Source organism: Salarias fasciatus (assembly GCF_902148845.1).
Source record: "Salarias fasciatus chromosome 23 unlocalized genomic scaffold, fSalaFa1.1 super_scaffold_20, whole genome shotgun sequence".
Taxonomy (NCBI): domain Eukaryota; kingdom Metazoa; phylum Chordata; class Actinopteri; order Blenniiformes; family Blenniidae; genus Salarias; species Salarias fasciatus.
In genome coordinates, this window is record NW_021941230.1 from 12,104,276 (window position 1) to 12,120,545 (window position 16,270).

The following is a 16,270-nucleotide window of genomic DNA, read 5'->3' on the forward strand; positions in this document are numbered from 1 at the left end:
CACAATGCAATCTCAGCAATAGTGAGGCAATGATTGTAAGATGAAGTCAGCAATATGGATTTGACTTTCCTTTGAGGTGAACTGATCCTGACCTGCAGCTCTGCTCAGCCTTTGCTCAGCTCTCCTGCCCTCAGTGAAATCTAGTGATGTGTGTTTGTGTTGGTGCAGCTGCGTCTGAAGTGTTCTGAATGTTCTGTCTTTTGGTGTTGTTTTGTTTCTTCTTCATGTGTATTTATGCTGCTTTAGCCCACGTCAGGCAGTACAGATAACTATTCACAGGTTGAAACATCTAATAAAAGTCTGAAAATCTCACTGGATGTTTGTGAAGCTTTTCTTTCATTTCACTATTAAAAAAATAAAATAAATAAAAAATCATGCATTGGTAGAGGAACTTCCAGAATCATGAATTATCTGGCTTGAATAAAACATAAATAACAGGAAATACAATGGAATAAAATATATTCAAACGAGAATCTTAGTCAACTGTTATGTATTTCTTATTAGTATCATAACTTGTCATGTCTCCAGGCACAAGTGTGATAATAAACAGAAAATGCTCAGTCATTCTTTTACTTTCTAACGTTGTGGCTGTAGTTGATAACTACATTTTATCCGCGATATGTGATTACTTGTATTTTTTTTAGGATATTTTTAATCAGTTGTGGACAAACTCAGGTTTTTAATTACATTTTATCAACTTAAGTTTCAGTTTCAGAGATGAGCTTACACTGAAGCTTTCGCTTTCTCTGAAAACACGTGGTCACTCGGCTGTTCCGCCTATTTTAGTTCACCTCCCCCTACTGGTACCGTTACTTTCCTTTCAATATTTGTGAGTGCCCTTTCACGTGCAGTGTGAAAATTCAGAGAAATTATGAAAGATTAAATACATTTTAGAGCGTGGTGCGTTGAACTAAAAGTAGCTCTCAACAAAAAATAAATAATACGTGTCCTAAAGGTGGCGGGGATACTGGCTAACTGACGGAACAGCCACCTCTTCATGGCTCTGATTGGCTGCGTCCCTGAAATGGGCGGAGACGTAAAGAAAACTCTGTGCAGTGATTGGTTGACGGTGTTTCCGGACTGGGGGCTTCTTCTGATCTTGGTTGTGTTTACCACTTTCAGTTGCTCAGTTGAAGAGGAAGACTCGTTTTTAACAAATCCTCTTTTGTTTTAGAGGTTTCCACAGTTCCCAAATATAAAAGGTAAGTTTAATTACTTCCTGTCGTAGCGGTGTTATTGAGTAATGCGTTCTGTTCTTGTTTATGAGTTAAACTTGGCCTTCTTTCTTCAGAAAACTCCTTGGGAGGTGTTTGACTCGTTATAGTAGATATTATTTGTCATTTTACCTGCTTCAGTCAATTATACGAAAGCCGATGATTCAACTGAGGTGTTTAAATGTAGACGAACTGTTAATTATTGCTTTATTAAATATAGCGCTACAGTGCCACGCTAGAATATCCAAAATAGTCAAATATTTTAATGGAGTGTGGTTTATCAGCAACTGGGACTCCAGAAGAGGGATCATCTCCAGCCGCTTTACGTGTTTTACTTGATTTAAATAAAATACCAGTGAAAAAATAACAGTGGCAACATCGTTCACGGATGATGGGAATTGGCGATTGACATGAAACAGAAGAAACAGATCTTGCAAAGCTGTTTTTTTTAATCTTTTGCCTCTGAAGTGGATTCACAATAATGTTGGTGGTTTCCCAGTTTATCCCTCAGCTTTAGAACATATTATATTAATCCTCCAGACACCGCAGATGCTTAATTTTTGCACTTTGAGCAGTTTTCAGATCATAGCCAGATGTTTCAGGTCCACTTTTAGCCGGAGGTCTTCACTGCATGAACCTGTCGCTGTTCTCACCCTCCAGAAGATGGCGCAGTGGTGCCAGCTTCAGCTGCTGGGCAGTAAGTGCCTGGAGCAGGTGGACCAGCTGTATGATGACTCCTTCCCCATGGACATCCGGCAGTACCTGAGCAGGTGGATCGAGAGTATCGACTGGTAAGAAGTGGGACTGTTTTTAACGGACCCCCCTTTTCCCAAAAAGGTAATCTCTTATACGCTGCGTCTGCTCCTCTCCAGGGACACGGTGGCCGTTCAGGACTCGCTGGCCACCGTTCGATTCCACGACCTCCTGGCTCAGCTGGACGACCAGCACAGCCGCTTCGCTCTGGAGAACAATTTCCTGCAGCAGCACAACTTCCGCAAGATCAAGAGGAACCTGCAGGTCTGAGCGGCGGCCCGACCCCAGCCGGACCGGGCTGCGTGTGTGATTGATCACAGTAAGTGCAGATTGCCTGTCTCTGCAGGATCGCTTCCAGGAAGATCCTGTCCACATGGCCATGATCATCTCCAGGAACCTGAAGGAGGAGCAGAAGATCTTATCAGATGCAGCGAGCATGAAGGTAAAGAGAAGCAGCTCTTCCTGTTTTCTGATTGAATCATCATTTGTCTGCAAAGAGATAAAGATCACAAAAGAGTCATTGCGGTATTTGAGCGCAGCAGGAGGGGGAAGGGGCCATGTCGGCCATGGTGGTGGAGAAGCAGAAGATTGACAGCAAAGTGAAGGAGATGAAGGACCGAGTCCAGGTAACGTGGATTCCTTCTTCGGCTCTACGTGGTTTTATTAAAAGATCATTTCATTGGTGTGTTTCTCTGTGTTTTCAGGTGGTGGATCAGAACATTAAGAACCTGGAGGACGTGCAGGATGAGCACGACTTCAAATGCAACACTCTGAAGAACAGAGGTGAGGGAATCTCTCATTCTGTCCACGGAAGACGGCTTCAGCCACCAGGTAAAGTTTATTTCACTGACTGAGGAGGTGAGTGTTTCCCCCCACAGAGAACGACGTGAACGGGATGTCACAGAAGGAGCTGGAGATGGAGAAGCTGACCATCGCCAGGATGTGCTTGGAGCTGAAGTCCAAACGTCAGGTGAGCGGAGGCGGTCGACGCCGCATCAGCCTCCCTCCAGTCTCCAAGCCGTCCTCCGTGTCCCACCGTGTCCCGCTGTGCGTCTGCCGCCCTGCAGGAAGTGGTGATGCAGCTCACCGACCTCCTCAACGTCACCCAGGCGCTGCAGTCGGACCTGATCAACGAGGAGCTGCCCGAGTGGAAGCAGCGGCAGCAGACGGCCTGCATCGGCGGGCCGCCCAACGCCTGCGTGGACCAGCTGCAGAACTGGTGAGCCTCCTCCTCCTCCTCCTCTTCCTCCTCCTCCCGTCGTCGCCACAGCTCCTCTCCTCCTGCAGGTTCACCACCGTGGCCGAGACCCTCCAGCAGGTGCGGCAGCACCTGAAGAAGCTGCAGGAGCTGGAGCAGAAGTTCACGTACGACAGCGACCCCATCACGCAGAACAAGGCCTTTCTGGAGAACCGAGCTCTGGAGATGGTCAAGAACCTCCTCTGCAAGTGAGGGCGCCACACACACCCCCCACCCTGCTGCAAGCAGACCACAGTATTGTTAATCTGTGTGTGTGTGTGTGTGTGTGTGTGTGTGTGTGTGTGTAGCTCCCTGGTGGTGGAGCGGCAGCCCTGCATGCCCACCCACCCACAGAGACCGCTGGTGTTGAAAACAGGCGTCCAGTTTACGGTGAAACTCCGGTAAGACTCAAAAATCAGGACGAACACTCCATGATGTGAACTTCAGTGAAATTTTAATGTTTTCATCTCCAAAGTTGGGAAAATTGTTGCTTTTCTCGCTTTTAAATGGTTAAAAAAAAAACATCACTTCACCTGTATAATTAGAATATTTACATAAATGTATTGGACCTTATTCCAGCCATAAAGTTAGAAATGAGAACTGTTTAAAAAAATCACAACATTTTAGAGTGTCTACTTAGCTTCAGTTTGAGCTTTTCTCGGGCCGAAAATGTGCATGTCGTGTAAATAAGATGTTCCTCTGAAGATCTGCATGAGTTTCCTCCGTCTTGCGTTCTCCTCATGCAGGTTTCTGGTGAAGCTGCTGGAGTTTAACTACCAACTCAAAGTCAAGGCTCTGTTTGACAAGTAAGCTCATCGCAAACGCTTGTTTTTCTGCTTTAAATCTGAATGTTTGTTGAACTCTGTTCTTCTGTTCTTCAGGGACGTCACAGAGAAAAAAGGGTGAGTTTTTATACATTTTATTAAATTAAAATGATCGTTTATTGAAGTCAGTTCAGCCTGAAACCATCAGCTGAGTCAGATGGAACGATCATGTTTATGTTGTAATACCAGTTTCCGCCACAAGATGGCGCATTGAGCTAATCGAAGAAGCAGCGTGAAAGTGAGATTTATTCCCGAATCATTTATTTTTCCTTCTCAATCAGGTTTCGAAAGTTCAACATTTTGGGCACAAACATCAAAGTCATGAACATGGAGGAGTCCAACGGGAGTCTGACGGCCGAGTTCAGGCACCTGGTGGGACAGCTTCACGTTCTCATCTCAGCAGCCCCTGTTTTCTGGCTGGATCAGTAGTGAAAATGTCTTTTAATGTTTCCTCTGTGCAGCAACTGAAGGAGCAGAAAGTCGCAGGCAACAGAACGAACGAGGTGAGACGCTGAAAAACTGGATTTCCTTTAAAAACGAGAATTTTTAAAGAACACGCAGCCAAAACCCAAGATTTTATCAAAACATTGAAAATGAACAATGAAAACAAAACAGCGACGGACTGTTTGCTCGAAACAAAACAAAACAGCAAATTAAAGTAAATTTCTACTTTGTGATGAATGTAATTCAGGGTCCGCTGATCGTCACCGAGGAGCTCCACTCGCTCAGCTTCGAGTCCGAGCTGCATCTCAACCAGGCGGGATTCAACGTCAAACTGGAGGTGAGGCGAGACGCCGAACCGCGGCTTCTTGAGGAGACTTCCAGACAGATCCTTGACGCCGCAGGTTTTTTTCCCCCTTCTGCCCCGCAGGCCATGTCTCTGCCCGTGGTGGTCATCTCCAACGTGTGCCAGCTGCCCAGCGGCTGGGCCTCCATCCTCTGGTACAACATGCTCACCACGGAGCCCAGGGTGCGCACGGGAGCAGGACGCCTCGGCCCGGTACCGACGCCCGGACCGCACTAACCGCCTCCTCTCCTGCAGAACCTGAAGTTCTTCCTGTCCCCGCCCGCGGCCCAGTGGTCCCAGCTGTCCGAGGTGCTCAGCTGGCAGTTCTCCTCCGTCACCAAGCGGGGCCTGAACCAGGAGCAGCTCAACATGCTGGCCGACAAGCTGCTGGGTGAGGAGCACACAGCGGCCGCGCCGAGCTTCTACACTGGGACTCACCGCGGCCTCTCGATGCTGCAGATTTTCAGCTTTTTACTGAAGTCAGGATGATTTTTATCTGCAGGAGTCAAAGCCCAGAGGAACCCAGAAGGACTCATCCCCTGGACCAAATTCTGCAAGGTGAACAAGGAGCTCCAAACCACACTTTCTTTTTTTTTTTTTTGTTAAATCATTATTATTTCCAAACTTGAACTCTTCTGCGTTGTCCTGCAGCACAGCACCAATGAGAAGTCTTTCCCCTTCTGGCTGTGGATCGAAGGGATCCTGGATCTGATTAAGAGGCACCTCCTGTTCCTGTGGAACGACGGGTGAGGGCGGCGGGCCGGCGCTCCGTCCGGGCATCGAACCGACCCAGAGGCTGTAACCCTGTGGCCTGTGTGCAGGTCCATCATGGGCTTCATCAGCAAGGAGCGGGAGAAGCACCTGCTGAGCAACAAGTGTCCGGGAACCTTCCTGCTGCGCTTCAGCGAGAGCAGCCGGGACGGAGCCATCACCTTCACCTGGATCGAGCACGACGTGCACGGTGAGGAGGAGGAGGAGGAGGAACACGGTAGACCTGGGTTCAGACTGTTCTCATCTGTTTCAGGCTTATTTTATTGTCTTGCGGAGGGTTTCACTGCAGGGAATCCGGAGGGGATTGAAGTGCGGCTGTCAGCTGCTTACAGTTCGGTCCACTGATGACATCTGGTGGTCAAAATAAATCACTGCACCCACATTTCCACACTTAGCTCATAGTCACTGTGAATCATTTTGAGGCTAGTTTTAGAGATTTTAAATTGATTTTAGACCAGTTTGAAACTAGTTTTTTGGCTTGGTTTTATACTTAATGTAAAAGATTATCAAAGCTAGTTTTAGATTAACCTTTATGTTGATTTCAAGCTAGTTTATAGGTCATTTTGGGCTTGTTGGCCTCGAGTTAGGAGCTGAATATTTCCATTCAGGAAAGCCGCTGTTTCACTCGGTGGAGCCGTACACCAAGAAGGAGCTGACGGCCGTCTCGCTGCCCGACATCATCCGCACCTACAAGGTGATGGCGGCGGAGAACGTGCCGGAGAACCCGCTGCGCTTCCTCTACCCCAACATCCCCAAAGACAAGGCCTTCGGGAAATACTACCCCAAACCCTCCGAGAGTGAGACACGCCGCAGATTCTTTTTTTGTTTTTTTTTTCCCTCGTTTCCTGTTCCTGACTCCGTCTGTCCTGCAGCATCGGAGCCCATGGACGTGGAGAGCGTGGACAAGAGCGGCTACATGAAGACGGAGCTCATCTCCGTCTCGGAAGTGTAAGAAAACAGTCGCTTCCTCTCAAGCCGAAGACGTTCCGCCGGCGGCGGGCTGACCAGAGCCGTCCCCTCTTTGCAGACACCCGTCCAGGATGCAGGACAACATGATGCCCATGTCTCCCGACGACTACAGGATGCTGCAGCAGATCGTGAGTCCGCGAGACATCGACGCCGTGGTGAGTGTCCCGCAGCAGCACTTCCTGTTCCGTTCCTGCTGCTTCTGTTGTGAGCGCCGCAAACATTAGATTTTATTTTATCGGCATCGTGCCGATAGTTTCGCGGGTCACGCTGGAGACGGAGGATGTTCTGCTGTGTGTGAAGTCTGTCCAGCTGTAAATGTTGCTCTTTCTGTCTACTTTTACCGCTTTCAGACCGACAATCTGATGGACTTTCCTCAGTTTGACATGCAGGTACTCGCCGCCCCTCGTCTGCGGCTTCCCACCGTTTTCCTTTTGTCCCCTGAACATCTAAAAAAAAAACGCCTGCTGCACCACAAACTGTGCATGCTGTTTAACCGTCCTCTGTGTGTGTGTCTTTATCACTTTTCGTTTGTTTTCACCTAATTGAGTCCGAGATTAGTTTTCTAGAGTGGCACGGTGAAGAATCAGGAAGCCCGCTATCCTCCTCCAGCATGATCCTTTGCTTCTCTGGCCAGAGTAGAGCAGAACCGAACCAGACGCCGGCGTCTGCGTGTGCCTCTCCTCTTCTGAACGAACCCTCCGTCTGTCTCTCGTCTGCAGATGAACTCGGAGTTTTCTGAAGAGAACTGAAGACGCGCGGACGTTGAACGGAGCCGAGGTCAGAGGTCACCGCGAGACGGCGGAGAGCTCCACCGTCTCGCGGTGAGAGATCACAGAACTGTAACGCTTCGAGTCAGCACTTTCAGGCCACTGTCAGTGGGATGAGTTTTGCTTTGGCTTCTTTTTGTACATTTCGTTGTCCCGTCTGCTGTAAAACAGCAAAAGCTTTTGAACTGTGCTTCTGCTTTCTGTGAGGTTTTCATCCACAAAGCTAGAAAAAAAAAAATCTGCTGAGCCGTGGAATACCGCACCATTATGTGTGAATTTATTTACTGGTGAAATAAACACTTAAAAAAAAAAAAAAAAAGATAAAACCAACTTCATTCCGGAGGTTGAAAATCACTTTACACTGACAGAGAAACTTTTTTTTTTTTACTTGGAGGACACGGAGCAGAGATTGAGCCTGAAATGCTTTTTAAATGTCTCGACAGTCAGTTGCTTTGCGGTTGTTGTCAACTGCGCAAAAAGTGAAAAAAGTAGACACATTTCCTCTGTTTGTCTATTTCTGCTGATCCTCCCAGAGATATATTTCAATGCAAATGGGTTTTCATCGACGACTCAAGAAAAATGTCAATAAAATCCAAATAAACTGTCCAAACTGCAATTTTTGGACCGGTTTGACTGTAAAAATGTTGATTCTTTTCAGAAAAAATTTGAAAATATCCATGCAGATGAGTAATTCAGTTTGATCTTTGAGCTAAAAAGTTAGTTTTCTGCAAGAAAACGCATTGAAAATGCAAATCATGATGAAAACGGTGTCATTTCCAAATCACATGTGTTTTTAAGTGTTATCTGCCAAGTGTTGATGTGTTTTAGATATCAAAAATATATCAGTGCAAATTACATAATGCACTTTCAAAGTGAAATGTTATAAGGTACACAGGATGTATTTTTTTGCTGCAGAATAAAACCAAAATAAACTGGTTTTGCACGGCAGTGTGACTAAAAACCTCCAATCCCCCTCATCACTCAAAAATACTGAGATTGTCCCTCTGCATAAGTGATTTCATTCAATATTTTCTTTACATTTCTGCAAGAAAATTAGCGAAACACCTTTAAACTACAAACTTTTGTTATAAATGTATTAACAAAAGAACAGCTGAGCCTTTTTTTTATGGCTCTGATGTGTTTCTCCAATGCAAAGGAGCATTTTTTTTTTGTTAAAATTAAACACTTTGTTGAAATGTTAACTGAATATTTACTTGTTAAATCCTTGATAGCGCGTCCAAAACAAAAGCGGGAGAGGTTCACTGTGTTTCAGAGCGTGTCCTGTGTCTGCACGGACGTCCTGTTCCAACAGCAGAACAAAGAGTTGTGGGTCAGAAACCCCCGTGAAGCACAACAACAGTCAGCACATCTGCACTCAAACTGAGCCGCAGCCTCCCTCTGAGATGTGTTTCTGCTCTCACACGGTCAATTTGTCCACTTATCTCTCCACTTATTGGCCCATCTGAGACGAACCGCGCTGCAAAAACAACCTGCAGACAACAATGTGTGGGTTAAAGGTCATTTTCTTTTGTGTTTTTAATTCACTCTCCTCCTCAGAGATCTTTTCACGAGTTGCAAAGGGACACCAGTCAAGTTCTCCCAGCTGCAGTTCCTCTCGTGTCCACTAGGTGCTGAAAGAAAACTGTCCAAATACAATATCATCATTATATGTTACACTTTTTAAATAAAATGCATTTTAACTGAATGGAAATTAGGCTCTGCATCTATCAGATTAATTCTTAAAATGTTTTTTTTTTTTTTTTTTTAATGGTTAAATAATCCAAACACACGTGTGAACGTAAAGTTCTGTTGTGGATTAATTTTAATAAGCACATCCTGATTGTAAACAAAGGCAAGAACACTGGAGGAACGTGGATTATTTGATTAAACTCATAGAAAAGTGACACTGTTGAAAAAGATAACTTTTTTTTTTTTTTATAAAGTGACTTGCAGTTCAGACCTCAACTATATGAGGTAAAACAACAACAAACAAATCCATCCCTCATTCCTCCCGATGCGGATGTGTGGAGTCCGGGTGCTGGGACAGGGAGGGGCGGGGTGTCAGCTCAAAGTCACTCAGTTCATGTTTTTCAAAATGAAGACGCACGTGGAAGATGTCCTGCGGGGATTTGCTCTGGTCAAGGCTCATTTCAGGGCACGCTTTCATAAAACACAATCCATCTATCTGCTCTGGTGTCTGTTTGTTTGCTGGGAAAATGGCTTCAGCCTGCAAGACCAAACCAAAAACTCAGAGCGAGTTTATTCTTTGTAAGAGAAATTTGGAGATGATGTTCGAGACCAAAATTGAGGGATCAATAGTATGAAATGGCAGCAGACTTCATGTTAATAAAAAAATGTTGATGTGCACGTGCAGATTAATGTTTGCAGAGTTGGTCTCTCTGTGGTTCTGGGAGGAATAGAAAATAATCTAAAACTTTTGTCCCATTTGGATGGTGTTTCTTTAACCTCCTCCAAACTGGTTCTGGGGTTCTTTCCTATAAATTTACAGGCAAATGTCGCGCCACTTCCCGGGTGTTCTGTGTGATCTGCGGCCTCAGTCCTGCAGGCGGTGCGGTGCGGTGCGGTGCGGTGCGTCCTCAGGAGCAGCCGCAGTGGTCCACCACCATGGACGGGATCTTCCCGTAGATGATCTGCTCCTTGCGGTTGAAGTAGAGCATGTTGATCGGGGACATCTTGGTGGGCGTGCAGCAGGGCCCGGCGGTGCCGCGGGGGTTGGCCTTGTTCACCAGGTGCGCGTGCGGGTACTGCTGCAGGTGCATGAACTCGCACTCCCCGGAGCAGTAGTTGGCCCGGTACCGCTTGGGCGCGATGATCCAGTCCCAGCCGAACTCCTCGAAGTCCACGGTGAGCGGGTACCGGCAGCAGCGCGTCTCCGCGGACTCCTCGTCGCAGTTGAGGCCCGAGTCACGACGCGACCTCTTGGGGCTGTCCAGGATCTTCACCTCGATGAAAGGTTGCTGGAGGATTCGGGAGGAAGTTAACCACTGGGAAAATTAACTTCTGAGCTGAAGCAGCGTGAGGTGAGAACTCATGCCCCGTGTTTTCATTTCACATCTTAAAAAACAAAACAAAACAAAACATACTTTTGGATGTTGGGCGAAATCTACCGATTGCGCTTCGCAAGTAATGGATCCTTACTTGCGCCACAGGGGAAATTCCAAATAATTTAAAGAATGCGCAAGATGGATGGGGTATGCAACTATAAACCTGCGCAATCGATTGATTGTGACCTTTGCAAGATGACTGGCAAAATGCGCAGATCGTGGGTCTTTACGCAAATAGCAGATCCATTATTTGAGCAGTGCATGAAAGCGAAAATCGCCCAAAACACTTTATATTTGAGTTGTGTGAGCTCTGAAAAAAAAAAGCATTAGTCACATTCAAACCTTCAGATCTAAATATAAAGAAATTAATGTATTTTTGGAAATCCTGGACATAAACTCAGCCTGATGATCCTGGTATAGGAACGCCATATTGACATAAAATATATACAAAAATTACCCTATCTGTACTTTAATTTTCGAGATAAATATGATTAATAAGAACGCGACGCTTCACACTCACCAGGCCCTCCTCTCCGGGCTCCGCCGAGGTGACAGCCAGGTCTTCTCCTTTGGGATCGTAGGCATTGATCTCTATTCCATAGTTGGTTTCTGGTTGACGGAGCCACGTCTGCAGCATCGTCTTGATGTCGATGCTCTGCCACGAGCCCGCGCCCGCGTCCGTGTCGATCTTCAGAGAGCGCACGCGGATCCGGGTGTTGTTGCCCTCCCTCCCGGGCTTGAGGCGGGAGATCTGCAGGAAGACGGTGGTGACCATGTCGGCGGGTCGCAGGTGGACCCACAGCTGCGCGCTCAGGATGTTTTTGGGCTGGATCTTTGGACTGAGGCTGAACAGACAGCAGGAGGACAACTCATCCTCTGCGATCGGATTGGCTGAAGAGAAATATGTCATGAAAAATACTGAATGTTCTCATTGAATTACAAAAAAAGAATTATAAAACATTTGGCTTAATGCTCTTTGTGTAGGTTAACATCTTTATTTGCTCCTCTTGGGTGCGCTCCAGCATGAAAGCAACCTTTACGCACGGGATTTACGCACGGAATTTGCGCTTTTACGCACCAAATCCGGTAAAGATTCCAACTCAATGTTAAACAAAACAAAGAAAGAAGGGTGTTTTCTACTCGGTTCACTTACGCTTGGTGGCCATGGTGATGATGGTCTCTGTCGTCGCGTGGTCCTCATCCTCCACGCGCGGGTCGTACTGATCCAGGAGCTGTGTCAGAGGAGGCGCCTTTGGGAGCAGCTGCCTGATCATATCCCGGCTGATGTTGGGCGCCTGTTCCAGCCGCAGGATGCTGAGGATCTGCGACTTGATGCTGTGGAGCCTCATCTGCTTGCTGTGCTCCCGGAAATCACAGGCCGAGCACTGCTCCCCGCTCTCCGCCAGCAGCTTGGAGGTCTGGTTCATCTCCATGGCAGAACCTGCAGGGGGCAAGAAGACTAGGCAGAGCAAGAGGAGCATCCTGGAGAGGAGAAGTAGCCAGTGCAGTGGCGCTGTCTCATGTGAGACTGTCCCTGCACCCCAGCACTTTATGATTGGCTAAAATACAGATCTTTTTTTTTTCTCCTCGAGGTGAGATTTAAAGAGGTAGCAGGACTTTCAGAAATGTAAAACATCCATTGAAATGCCCGTTTTAATACTTTACTTGGCAATTAATTATCTTTACAGTCTCTTTTGTTTTTAGCATTTCTTCACATTTATTACTCGGTGTTTGATGACAATCATGGGAAGCATTAATAATGAACTTGCACTGAACTTGGAGGTAGGTGTTGCTGGTGTAGGATTTAGAATGTGTGAAAACTACAACAAAGAATGAACAAAGCACTCTGCTTCACACTCCTCACTGTGACAAACACTGCAGGGTTTGCTTCTTTTGCTTCGTTTGGTAAATCATCTGCGTTTGTGCGCACTTTTCTTAAACTGAAAAATGCTAAAAATATGGAGACACAATCTGCACATGAAGGAAAACAGATGTAAATGTCATTTTATCAACAATCAAACGGCGTCATGACAGATCAGACATCAAGGTCAATGTATTGAATTTTGCACTGCAATTAAGGATTCCTTGCCGTGTGCTAATTTCATTGAACCATTATCAAACAATCCAACAATAGAGGGTTTGGAACTGGATGGGACTTTGGTTTTTCTCTATATATTTCATGCTGTAGTTGTAACTTCAAGTTTAATTTGCTTTTAAGCATCCATTTACAGCCTCGTTCTGTGTGACCCCTTCGAAGAAATGCCCTAAGCAGCAAAACTGGATGAAAAAATCATTAAAAATATGCTGAAAATATTAAATGCATGCATTTTTATTTGGAAATGATAACTTCATGACAGCAAGACTGGTAGCAATATCTCCAGTTTAACTGTTAAGGTTGAAATAAATACAATCTTTTTTTCTTCTTCGTTTGGATTAGAAAGTGCTAAACAGAAGGTCAGGCCAGATCAAATGTCTATACAATACACACACACTCTAAATGGAAAAAAAGGAGTCTTCCAGACTTGAAGTTCTCTATCAAGTTAATGTAAGTGCTTCTTTTCTGATTTTACTATCATTTCATATATATATACACAATCTGATGAGGGTCTTCTCTCTACAAGTCGTCAATATACACAAGAATATATTCTTAATGACCTCTCTGGCTAATTCAAGGTTAAATCAACAAAAAGACATTTTTAAGAACGTGTCCATCTGGTAATCTGTGTCTTCCTGAAGATCCTGTTTGTCGCCACCAGGTGTCAGTGCAGTGTCTGGGTCCACAAGCAGAATTGCCTCATGTCCCACCCTGTGGAAGGACACTGAAGGCACCATCACAGGTACGTTCACCTGCAGATCCGCTCGACACAACAACACAACAACACAACAGCACAACAACACAACAGCACAAAAACACAACAACACAACAATACAACGAAACAAAAAGCCTCAACAGAAGAGAACTAACGTAATGTTTGTGGTCAATGGAAGTAATCAAACGGAATTAACTTAGTTATAATGTAAAGAGAGGGAACATCGTTTCTGAAAATATGTTTATCATTATTAAACTACTTTTTATCTTTCATTTTCTTTGTAACAACGACAACAAATATTTCAATTAAATTCAATTCTATTTACTTACGATTCTTTACATTCTGGTCAGAAGAACAGGCTTTGGTTCCGGTCCGGGGGACAATATTTTCTGACGGAACCAAACGATTGACAGCAGATTCATGGATACATTCATACATAGACATGTAAACAAAGGCTTTGCATATAAAGTAATATATTGACTTATATATTATATATTAAAGGCCTTTATGTACATATATACGCACTGAGCAGCGATGTTTCCATCAATCAAAACAGTCCGTTAGAAAATATTGTCCCTCGGAAACAAAGCGTGTTCACCACTTCCGTTGTGGCCTTTGCTGGCGTGTTTTCCCTGTAGGAAAACATTGAGAAGCGCAACAGTTTAGAATTCTCTTAGTCATAAATTCAAAGGTCTGATCAGTAACCGTGGGTGTATTCATGTGTCTCTTGTCATTTTAAAAGATTACAAGAGGATACTTGGATGAGTAAAACTACACGATGGAAGAATGTGTATAAAAGTAAAAGTACCTAAAAATTCTACTACATTACATTATTGAGAGCTTGGTATTTATTCTATTTTCCTTTTTTTCTTGTCTTTTGTTTCCTTTTTCTTTTTTCTCTCTTTAAAACCAGTTTCTTTATTTTCATGTATTCACTTATTTCCTTTTTGCTTTCTTTTTAGTGTGAATTTATTTGTAACTTTCTTCCCTGTCCCTGACGAATTGCCTGCATTAATTTACACTTGATTTATAACTACAATGATTTTAATTGGTCACACTGCATTTTAAACTCTGCATGTTTTATACATCAGGCAGATAAACACATTACAGAGTGATGCAATATTCAGGATGGATGAGATGGATTCACAATTTAAGCAGATTGTTTATGTTCAGTTTTACAAATTGTGGATAGTTTTATGAATTTGTTTCAAACCTGCTGACCAAATGTGATCATATCTGTTCTCCAAATATAACAAAATAAGCTTATAAAGGTGCACCATTGGTGCTGTTTTAAAGCAAATACCACATTTCACTTCATTTGATGTTGAAGCGAGTGGATTTTATGGGTTAAAGTGGTGTGTTTTGGGTGGTAGCCACTGGCCCGCTCCTCCCACCAAACAGCAGCAGGAGGAAACTGGTTCACCTCTTATCGGCTGTCCTGGAGGTCGGAAGCCTCAAAGTCGCCAGTGAGAAGCTCCAACAGGTGAAGAAAACACTTCTTTTGGATTTACTTGATAAAAATATCTTCGTTGTGTTATTAGTTGACCTTGTTCCAGTTTATATTTTTTAATGACTGTTGTGAGCAAATATTCTAAAGAATATACTCGCTCGACTTTAGTGTGCTTTTGTTTGCTCCTCGTATTTTTCAGGAATATCTTATTTCCTGTCAGACGTGTGGGACACACATGACCTTCCCCTGACTGTTTATGGGTAAACAGAAGCTCACAGGTCAGGCTGCGGTGGATAAACAGGCCTCCTTCATAGAAAAACACTTTGAAACTCAATTTTTTGGCTCTTTTTTTTTTTTTTTTTTTTGCAGGAATCCATTATGACATGTCTGTGATTTCACTGAGATGGGATGTAAGGAGTCGAGATGCTGGGTCCATCGGGAGAAAGCAAAAGAGGATGTCACAGAGAAACACAGAGAAGAAGAAGAAGCAGAGGAGTTTCTGCATGAGGAGGTGAAATGCTCAGTGGATCCTGCAGATGGATGCTTGTCTGATCCTCCTGAAGTCGGCAGACACATACTGGACTTTGCTCAGAGGATGTCCGAGGACATCGTGGCCCAGGCCCTGCAGCTCTGCTGGCTGGTGGAGGATCGCTACAAGGAGCTGCCTTTCATCGACAGCGAATGTGATTATTTCATATGAAGGAGCGACATCTCCCAACTAACTGAACCTGCAGGAGAAACAAAGTTAAGCATCAAATACTGGAGGAAGGAGGCCTATCTGACTGAAATAAGTTACAAATTCCAGATACTTTTACTGAATAATGAGCCTAAATCTTTTATAAATTACAGGTAACATTCAAGATTTTTTTCTTTACCTCCTTCTGTGTACCAGGGATGAGTTTTTGTACACAATTTTGACTGAAAAACTAACTTTTATTGCAAGAACAATCACACAAAAAGCCTGAATCCAACTAAATACAGTATTCACCCATCAAACCATAGAGTCATTCTGGTAGAGCAGCTGGTCACTGCAGCTTTCTGCAGAGGTTTGTGGAACTGGAAGAAAAAGGCTTAAGTGTCTTTTTTTCTCTGTAACATCTGTAATTGTCATTTTTGTATGTTGACAATCTCCAATCAGCTTTGCATATGATGTTTTAGAGAAACGATTCCTTATCACTCTTTTTTATCTTACTTTTGTGTGCAGAAACAGATATGAATTTGTTGGAATCTGTTATGTAATAAATACCTGCATATGAATAACATTCATACATGATTTGCTATTGTGATATTCAAGTTTGTGGCATTTTTCTTTTTTTAATTTCATCCTTAATGTGTTTTTGTAGGACTGATAATAAGTGGAAAGAAAATGTCGAGTGTGAGTATTTCAGTGATTCTAACGTGCAGGCCTTCCTCTCAGCATGCTTTTTTGTGCACGTGATTGAGAAAATGACGCGTGTCGAACACCAGTTGAACAGGATGACCTTGTCACTCGGCATGTTTGCTCTTCAGGTTGCAGTCAGTGTGAACATGAAAACACACCTAGAGGTGACTGGAGGTTAAGTCAATGTTTCCCTGCTTTGTTTTTTTTGTTTCACCTGAGGATAAAAATGACGTTCTCCTGCT

At 44.3% G+C, this 16,270-nt stretch overlaps 2 protein-coding genes and 1 long non-coding RNA gene across 8 annotated transcripts; 2 read left to right on the forward strand and 1 right to left on the reverse strand.

Annotated features, from left to right (window-relative positions):
* Positions 1 to 1,068: 1,068 nt before the first annotated feature.
* stat1a (signal transducer and activator of transcription 1a) lies at positions 1,069 to 7,702 on the forward strand. 5 transcript variants are annotated; one of them, XM_030086328.1, is made up of 25 exons: positions 1,069 to 1,202; positions 1,875 to 2,005; positions 2,087 to 2,231; positions 2,314 to 2,409; positions 2,510 to 2,593; positions 2,672 to 2,750; positions 2,846 to 2,937; positions 3,035 to 3,186; positions 3,255 to 3,413; positions 3,513 to 3,605; positions 3,951 to 4,010; positions 4,086 to 4,106; positions 4,310 to 4,400; positions 4,490 to 4,531; positions 4,720 to 4,809; positions 4,900 to 4,998; positions 5,071 to 5,206; positions 5,318 to 5,373; positions 5,467 to 5,561; positions 5,637 to 5,776; positions 6,195 to 6,383; positions 6,459 to 6,534; positions 6,614 to 6,710; positions 6,906 to 6,944; positions 7,275 to 7,702. In XM_030086328.1, exons 2-25 carry the CDS (start codon positions 1,878 to 1,880, stop codon positions 7,302 to 7,304), a joined length of 2,289 nt encoding a protein of 762 aa, XP_029942188.1. In that variant the 5' UTR covers positions 1,069 to 1,202; positions 1,875 to 1,877; the 3' UTR covers positions 7,305 to 7,702. The 5 variants fall into 5 exon arrangements, with proteins under 5 accessions (XP_029942188.1, XP_029942186.1, XP_029942187.1 ...); XM_030086326.1 differs by having other exon boundaries at positions 2,507 to 2,593; positions 7,275 to 7,304; XM_030086327.1 differs by having other exon boundaries at positions 1,090 to 1,202; positions 1,878 to 2,005; positions 2,507 to 2,593; positions 7,275 to 7,304.
* A 2,184-nt stretch (positions 7,703 to 9,886) lies between these two features.
* On the reverse strand, positions 9,887 to 11,893 carry LOC115384061 (growth/differentiation factor 8-like). Its single transcript, XM_030086357.1, has 3 exons — positions 11,541 to 11,893; positions 10,908 to 11,278; positions 9,887 to 10,300 (listed from the first exon to the last, which is right to left on the reverse strand). Exons 1-3 carry the CDS (start codon positions 11,866 to 11,868, stop codon positions 9,920 to 9,922), a joined length of 1,080 nt encoding a protein of 359 aa, XP_029942217.1. The 5' UTR covers positions 11,869 to 11,893; the 3' UTR covers positions 9,887 to 9,919.
* Positions 10,262 to 15,909, forward strand: LOC115384072 (uncharacterized). 2 transcript variants are annotated; one of them, XR_003930789.1, is made up of 5 exons: positions 10,262 to 10,363; positions 13,144 to 13,224; positions 14,571 to 14,680; positions 14,847 to 14,925; positions 15,017 to 15,909. It is a non-coding gene; the product is annotated as an uncharacterized LOC115384072 (long non-coding RNA). The 2 variants fall into 2 exon arrangements; XR_003930788.1 differs by lacking the exon at positions 10,262 to 10,363 and having other exon boundaries at positions 11,966 to 13,224.
* The last annotated feature ends 361 nt before the right edge of the window (positions 15,910 to 16,270 follow it).